Source organism: Juglans microcarpa x Juglans regia, chromosome 4D (genome assembly GCF_004785595.1).
Source record: "Juglans microcarpa x Juglans regia isolate MS1-56 chromosome 4D, Jm3101_v1.0, whole genome shotgun sequence".
NCBI classification, from domain to species: Eukaryota; Viridiplantae; Streptophyta; class Magnoliopsida; order Fagales; family Juglandaceae; genus Juglans; species Juglans microcarpa x Juglans regia.
The window spans coordinates 2,541,129-2,549,951 of record NC_054600.1 but is presented as its reverse complement, the minus strand read 5'-3'; the positions used below and the strand labels follow the sequence as shown (position 1 = coordinate 2,549,951).

General features: G+C 33.2%; 1 protein-coding gene across 1 annotated transcript; it reads right to left on the bottom strand.

The window, feature by feature from the left end:
• Positions 1-3,688: 3,688 nt before the first annotated feature.
• LOC121261427 lies at positions 3,689-5,719 on the bottom strand. Its single transcript, XM_041163780.1, has 3 exons — positions 5,526-5,719; positions 5,117-5,207; positions 3,689-4,023 (listed from the first exon to the last, which is right to left on the bottom strand). Exons 1-3 carry the CDS (start codon positions 5,593-5,595, stop codon positions 3,888-3,890), a joined length of 297 nt encoding a protein of 98 aa, XP_041019714.1. The 5' UTR covers positions 5,596-5,719; the 3' UTR covers positions 3,689-3,887.
• Positions 5,720-8,823: the final 3,104 nt, after the last annotated feature.

Sequence of the window (8,823 nt, the reverse complement as noted above, 5' to 3'; positions counted from 1 at the left end):
GCACGTAGAGTTTCAAATCTTAAGGATGATCATTTAACATTAAGTTGAAGATTAGTTATTAAAAGAGAAAATCACACTGTAACGCCCCAACCCTAGATGGGTCGAAGAGTTACTTTTTGTCCCTTTAAATCATATCTCACCATATAGATATAAATCTCAAATTCTCAATTACACGTAAATCTCAATGTTTTAAACCAACTATTTCAAAATAATTAACTAATAACACCACAAAGTTTTAATATAAATGTCAACCTCTCAATATACCGCGTCAGCAAAATTACTTAATAAAATTCACTAATACTCATAAAAATCTTATATGCTTAATCCACTGTGCTTAAATTATCTCATTTATGCTCCTTAATCTTGATTCTCAGCTGAAATATTCAAATTATCTGAAAAATATTGTAGAGATAAAGTGTGAGTCATTAACAACTCAATAAGCAGATAATATATACTAGTATGTAAACATGAGCATTTACGGAATTCAGAATGCAGAACAAAATATTTCAGTTTCAGTTTATAGATCTCAAAACACGTGTTACCAGAATATCATAGTGACAGTTCAAATGTTCATATTCAAAAATCTTTTGACATAGCATAATTAAACATCATCATTTTATCGTATCATATTATATCATAACAAATAGTATGTTTAACTCTTGTGGTAGGGTTGTGCATTCTGCAAAAAGTCAAGTAAAATATAAATCACCATGACACCAAAGCGATTGCACTCAGAATAGAGACCATTATTATATCTCTTGGCGGGACCAGAGACCACTATTATGTCTCGTGACAGGGCCAAAGGTCCATAACATTTACAAATTTTCAGATTTCATATTCACCCTTTTTGCATAGTTAGAAACAGAATGTCAGAAATTTGCTCATATCTATACCAATCATGACAAAAAAATATTTTCCTCTTTTATACATATTTCATGAGTAATGTAGAACAATTAATTGAAATTGTTTCAAATTTCTTTTAACAAAACATGCATATTTTTTCAAAATCAACCTCAGTTCATTTCTTTTATGCAAAATCTTGCATATTAATCCCGCTTACCTGGACTTTTTAACTTCTTTAAATTTTCTCACAACAGTACTAAAGGGATATCAATCTTCACCTATAAAATAGTCAAATATTTGCTTAAATTTCCAATTGAACACGTATTTCGTAATTAAAACCTGAGATATATAAAAATAATAATCTATATTTCCCTAATGTCCAAAATCCTTGAAACTCCAAAACACCGTCACACCCCAAAATACTTTGATTTCCACATAATTTTCTCCGACTATTAAATAAACTCTAAATTATTTCTGTAAAATAAAAGTGCATAGCTAACATGTTTACTCAATTAAAACTAAGCCCGTGTAAAATACATCTCTAGCTTAATATTCACTTAACATAATTATAACAAAATCTGTTAAAATAAACGTCAATTCCTTTTAATAAAATAGATTCGATCAAATTTACAGCTTTCAAAATAAAAGTTAACCACTTACTATTTACTACTGAAATTCAATTGTAAAATATTTTCTATCAATTGTTATAATTTAAATCTTTAATTATAATCTTTTAAAAAAAACTTTTTTAATATAAAAATGAGACTAAGCCCACTTAAAACAACATAATAGTTTTATCCAGTCAAACTCAGGCCATCGTTAAATTCAGCCCAACAAAAAAATACAAGTTCAAAACACATTATGCTTCTTTGGCTTATAACTCAAAAGGCATAAATGTAATATCTTCTCAAAGATTTTAATCTACTTCCTGTGTAAGAGGCTTTACGAGAGTCAAAGAAATCATTTCCTATTTTGAAATCAAAGTGGAAACTCATTATAGACAGCAGAGGTGTTGTGTAACAGAGGCTTACCGAGAGAGCAGGGAGCTAGACGGAGGAGGGTGGTCAGCACGACAACAAAGCACTGAGAGAGAGAGAGAGAGAGAGAGAGAGAGAGAGTGAGAGCGTGAGAGAAAATGACAAAGGCTTACAGCGTAACAGGTGACCAGTCAGGACAGTGGGTGGCAGCTTTCGTCTTGATGCATGGAGGAGACTGGGGCAGTTGGCGTGGAGGTGTATGTAGTGATTCGATCTCATTGGGAAACTACAGTTCCGCGCAACAGGGCTGAAGGGAGTACAACGGTCGGGAATGTGCTTTGGTGGTGATGGCAGCAAATCGTGGAGCTTGGCCGAAGGTTGTGTTGGCTATTGAGCATTGGAGAGAGGACCAAGACGGTTGTTTGGTGGTTTACGATTTTTGAGTGGTGGTGGTGCAGCGATAGCAACTAACAGTGGTTTGCAAGTGTCTCCACAACGGTGCAACGTGTGTGCATTCGCTCTATGTCTTGACTTGCTGAATCAAGGCCTCAGTGATAGTGGTTTGTGGTGGCTCCACTTGTGGGTTCAATGGGCTACGGTGGTGGCAAAAGCAAGGTTTTAAATTTTGTACTGTACCAATTGGTACAGCCGGTATTTACCATATCAGGATGGTGACCGATATAAAAAATATATGTATTTCTTACCGGATCAAATATCGGCCGTACCGGTACGTTTTGGTTAATACCAGTTGATTTTCGATGTATCGGCCAAATTTTTATTTATTTATTGTAATTAATGTAAAAACTCTGACTTTTTCATAATTTTAATTCCAATTTTCATATTTGAATACTATTTTCTTAATTTTTTTTAATCGCCTTTTCACGAAAATTGAAAATCAAATCCATACTTCTCTTTTCGTGATGAAGATGCGTAATTATTTTTTTTTAAATAGTTAGATTGAAAACTTAAAAGTATTATTGAGTTTTATAAATATGTGTTTTAACTTTTTAAGACTTGCATTGATGTTATTTTGAAATATGATTTATATATATAATTAATTTATTATATATAAACTATCTCAAAACGGTACCGATATTAAATTATTTCATTTCAATACCTTAACCTAAACGGCCACACAAATGGTATTCAAAATATTGGGCAAAAGGAGTAGTTGTGGAGGAGCTTGGCAGTGTATAGACAATGAGGAACCTGGGATGGCTTCTGGTGCTACGGCTTGGGGTATTTTCCCGTTCGAGGCTGCTGTTTCCTCGAGATGAAAGTTGAATGTGGTTTGAGAGGGACTGACCCGCGGCCGGGAGCCTGGCGAAACTCAAAGAAATGGAGAGAGAGACGTCCGCGTGTTGGGTGCAACGAAGAGAAAAACAAAAATAGAAAAACGTGAGAGAGTGAAGTAACTACTGAGAAGAGAGATTTTTGGGAGTGGATAAATCGAAGTGGCGTGAGAAAGAGATGAGAAGGTGAGCAGAAAATTAAAAAAAAATTAAAAATTAAAAACATGGGAGAGATGCGACGGGGAGGAGATATTTACGGAGAGAAGAAAAACAGACAGAATAGGGAGAAGAAACCGTCGGGCAGGTGTGGGGAAGACAAGGGAAAAAAATAAAAATAAAATAAAATGAAACGGCATCGTTCTTAAAAGCGGGTTGGGCTTAAATGATCTTGGGAATGAAGTTGGGCTGGGTGTTACACACACTGCAGTGTGATGAGTGTCGGACAATAACTTTTATGACCATATACGAAAATGGGAGGCGAAGGTACAACACAAACTGATACTCAACTTGACCCGCTCTTCATTAAAGGCAGAACAAGGCAAAATCAACAACAAATCAATATCAGATACCAGCATATGTAATTAATATAATCTATATGAAGAAATCACAATGAAAAACTTAATACTGTGGTACCAAAAACCCCAATACAACCGCAAGAAATGTGATGCGTAAGGGGCAAAACATATATGGGGGCCTTGTTACAAGTAATTTTATTATCCTCCATTGGTAATATTCCCGGAAAAGTTTACTTGACACAGTTAAATGGGAGGTTCACTTAATCCTTATGCGAAAAAGCATCAACTGGAAGGAACTTTGCGTATCGGTCGGCCTTTGCTCCAGTCTTGTGGTCATACCACTCAACCACTGCAGCACCAGCTAACGCGGCGAGCGTAAGAGCCTGTGCATGCAACCTGAAATTGAATCGACGAATTTTGAAAACAGAGGCAAAAGGACAGATATCAAGATTCAAGAGGGAAATAAAACAAGGCAAAATATCAAGCTTTAGCAAAGCTAGGCTGCAAGGCATGGGAGAAGATAGATTTTGAAAATCCTTCTAAGCACACATTTGAAAACAGGTTCTACCATAATATAAGGGTTCAATGCCAAGGAGATCACTGCAAGAGATTCTTTGGCAAAACAAACATATTGGAAAAACTCTTGGGTTTCATATGAAATGTACAATATTCTTTCTGCCCAACCATCACTAATTTGATTTGATCAACTTATAAAAATGAAAAAAGCCCACTAATTTCATTCAACCCCTTCTGTCAAATACATAATAGAATAGAATGCATAACTTATACTTGCAAGCTATAGCAACCTTGAAGAAGCAAAGACATCATTAGACGCTACAACAGAAAAAAATTATCTACGAATGAATTAGATATGGCAACAAAGAAGGCACAACCCCAAGCAACTCTCAGAAATGGCCCCAATGGAATTGAATGCTATAAAAGATTTGCATCATGAAGACAAGATTAAAGTACTCTTCTCAATCGAACAAAAAACAGTAAACACGTTTAAAACTAAAATTCGAAGCATTCCATTTTTCCTAGCATCATCACAACATGGCAAACATCCAGAAGCGAACACAAAGTTTGTCCATAAAATGCCAAACAGGTACCGTAAATCCTTAATTTACTAGTTTCACACTGTTATTGCTGAGAATCCAGGCAAAGTGAAAGAGAATATTTTTTCAGTTGTTTTTATTAAAATAAAACGAGACGATCCCCAATCAAGTATTATACACGCATTTGCCTAAGTTCGTTTATTCTTTCCCTAAAAAGTACACAACAGAAAACGTAGGGTGAAGGTTCAATTTCTATACCTCATCAACCAACCAAAAGGATTTAGTCTCTGTTACTATCTAGTTAAATAATAAACCTATACCAGCCACACCTAGAGCAACAGATTTCACAAGCATACAAAAAGCAAACATATCTTAAATCGCAATTAGATATTAAAACTGCAAAACTAATCTTCATCAAAACAGCCAAAACTTACCTAGCGTGAATAATCTTGACACTGGTTTTCATATTTGGTTGAGACCAATTGTACGCAATCGAACCCGCTAGTCCGCTAAGCCATAGAGACCCTTTCTCCAAAAAAATGACAAATGAAAATAAGAAACCCAGAAAAAAAAAAAAAAACAGCAATCTATTTTTATAGATTCATTAAATGTATCAATCAAATCCAAAGATACCCTTCTGCAATATGAAAACAAATCCAAATAACAAAAACAAAAACAAAAACAAAAAACCACCAAAAAAAATCAAACGTTTCCTGTTTCAGAATCAGAATCAAATATATGCAAATCTTTACCGGAAACCCCCACATAAGAAAATACCCTAAAACTGAAAAAACAGATAAAAGAAAACAAGACTGAATCGTGGAAAATGAATAAAAAAAATACCAACTGTTCGAAGCTTATGCTCGACTACCCATTCCCTTATAGATTCAGCTTTGCTCTTAGATTCCGCCATATCCAAGAGAGAGAGTAAAATCTTTCGGAGAGAGACAAGGAAAGGGTCTGCGACTCTGCGATGCCGTGGAAATTGAGCGACGAAGAGGAAAATGCGAAATTCAAAACGGTGGACACGTTAATAAACTGTGTACTGGTATCGGAACCTGTTTTACTTCTGCCAATTGTGTCAATACACATGGCATAAGGAAGTCTGGCAGCTTTGGAAGATGGGTATAAAGTTATGTGGCAGTTATTCTATTAGGCACAAAAATTTTCACTCTATTATTGTATATTTTTTAAATTTTTATATAAAATATAATAATTTTTTTTAAATTTTAATTTAATTTTTTTAAATTTTAAAATAATAATAATATTAAAATATAATATTTTAAACTTTTAAACAAAATACAAAATTCTCATCTCACTCTAAGTCTGTCAAAGTTGAAAGTCAGTTCGTTCTTTCTCATTATTTTTTTAAAAGATAATAATATACTTATAATTTTTAATAATTATTTATAATTAAATTAATTTATTAGATATAACTTTAATAACACATTTTTGGACAAAACATAAATTTGGGTGATTGATAATTTGAAGGTGAAGGTGCTGTATAATGAGAGAGTGACCTTTTAAAGGGTTTGAAAGATATTTTGATTCATCATTTAATTTTTTATTCATATAATTCAGAACAGATAAAACATCATTTTTTTTCTTTAGGGAATGGAGTTATGTTTTTTAATTTCCATTCGTTAGGGAGAATAATGTAATTCCATTTAATTTATTTGTATGCTTTGAAGTGCTAGATTGCAATAACTTATTGTGATCATGCAATAACTTATTCGTTAGGGAGAATAATGTAATTTCGTTTAATTTATCTATAAATTCTATTCAACAGCCCTACACAATACATCTGTTAAAGAAAAAAATATAAAAAGATAAAATATAAAAACTCACTTCAGCAGATATGTGATATAAAGTTACTAAGTAGAATATCTCATACTTTATATTGAGGATAGATTTAACAATCTTCGAGGTAGGAAAGGAGTCTCTTAAGTTGAAGCAGTCATAATTCAACTTAGGTGTAGTTTGGATAGTAAGATGAAATGATTTTAGATGAAAGTTGATAATTGAATAAAATATTAATATAATATTATTTTTTAATATTATTATTGTTTTGAGATTTGAAAAAGTTAAATTGTTCATTATATTTTATATGAAAATTTAAAAAAATTATAATGATTAGATAAGATGAGTTAAAATATTTTTACTATTCAAACAGTGCCTTAAAGAATATATTAAAGGACTTCGTTAACCATATGATTTACGAGTAAGGGATGCAAATGAGAAAGTTGGTTTTTTTGAATATTTTCTTTCATGCATTCTTCATCTTCATTTTACAAATAACTTAATGATGTTTTTTCATAAGGGTGCTGCTAGGGGATCAAAAATTGTGCCCCAAATGTATCGATAGGTGCATTTTTTTTTTTCCCAAAGCATTTGTGTGTGTTGTTTTTAGTATTTAAAAAAAACACAAATGCTAAAAAAAACATTGCCCTTATCAGTACATTGGGGGCAAGATTTTCAGTCCCCCTAGTATTATTCTTTTCACAATTGCCCTTGACAGAAACAGTAAAAAGTACACGATAACACAAAAGAAATTATAGTTGTAATCGTGAGTAAATTATATAGGTTCCGTATTTATTCACTTTTTCAAAATGATTGTGCGACATTTATGCATTTCATAACTATTTGTAGCATTACTCATAATATAATAATAGTTGTTGAGAATTATTTTGATTGGCGTGGCGGTGGAAACAATATAATTTCTACAATTTATTCTTAGCATGATGCTAAATAATGTTATCCTTTCTACATCTACATCCTTCTTTTATCTTTTATGGCACAATACGTGGATCATAAATTAAAAGTTTTAAATTGAATGGATTTTGAACATATTGGAGTAATTGCGTTTGCCAAAGAAAAATAGCTTGTAAAGGGGGAGACTTGTTTTTTTTTTTTTTAAGTAAAATATGTATAATTTCATTTCATCTAAACTCAGCCAATACAAAGTTTATCTTGTAATACAAGTGTAAAAATTTCTGATGAACCATCCTCAATCCACACAGACTCCTCATTATAAGCTATAACTACTCTTGCCAATTCATGAGCCACTTTATTGCATTTCCTATACTTGTGTTATATTTTCCAATCAGGTTTGCTACTAAAAACTTTCCTCATGTCTTCTATCAGCTGGTCATACCACATCCAGACCTCCTCCTTGCTACTTAAAACCTTTATCACCACCGAAGCATCTCATTCAAAAATCATAAGATGCATAAGATGGATAATTCCTGCACCCATTTTCTTGTTTCTTGAATCATAAGATGCATCTCAGTTGACTTTCACCTCATTTTCTCTTAGCCTTTTCCATCTAGCTCCACTTCAAGAAAGCCCTTCAACATTATGGTGCCCCACCAGATTCTTCCGTGCCACCTGAAACTCTTCCAAATTCTCCAAAGCTATTCTTACAACCCTTTTCAAGCTTGTGAATTTATCCTAAAAAATAATCAAATTTCTTCTTAGCCATATGTTCCTCATAATAACTGCTACATTCTCTAATTCCTCTTGTTTTAGTTTCTACACCAACAACTTTCAGATTGTGAATAATTCATTTTCATTATTTGACCATTTCTGAACATGACTAGTAGGTTCTGCCCACACATCTGTAGAGGCAGCATAGCTCCAAAGTGAATGACAGACTGACTCCTCTTCTATATTGCAAATAGGACACATAGGATTTTCAACTATCTTACTAGGTTTCTCCTAGTAGGTAGGCAGTCGTTTACAGCTTTCCAAATGAAGTTTTTAACCACTTCATGGACATTCATTTTCCAAATCTCTTTTCAAACTATACTATCACTGTTTGTGCTGGATGATTCACTTTTAACCTTCTTATTTAGGCTCATGTCCAGATGATAAGCACTATTTTGTGAGAAATTTCCTGAGTTTGTGAAGCCCCATATTTGTTTGTCTTTTAGGCTTAGCCTACTGAGAGGTATACTGCCTACTCTGTCTGCATCTTCCTTGCCCAACACCTCCTTGATGAATTCTTCCTCCCACACATCCTTTTCTGCATCTATAAATTCTTCCACAACTTTTATTAAGTATATTGATTGGAGTCTGTATGCATCGACAAGATGAGGAGGTTATAACCCACCCATCTCCCCATATATTAATATCCATGACA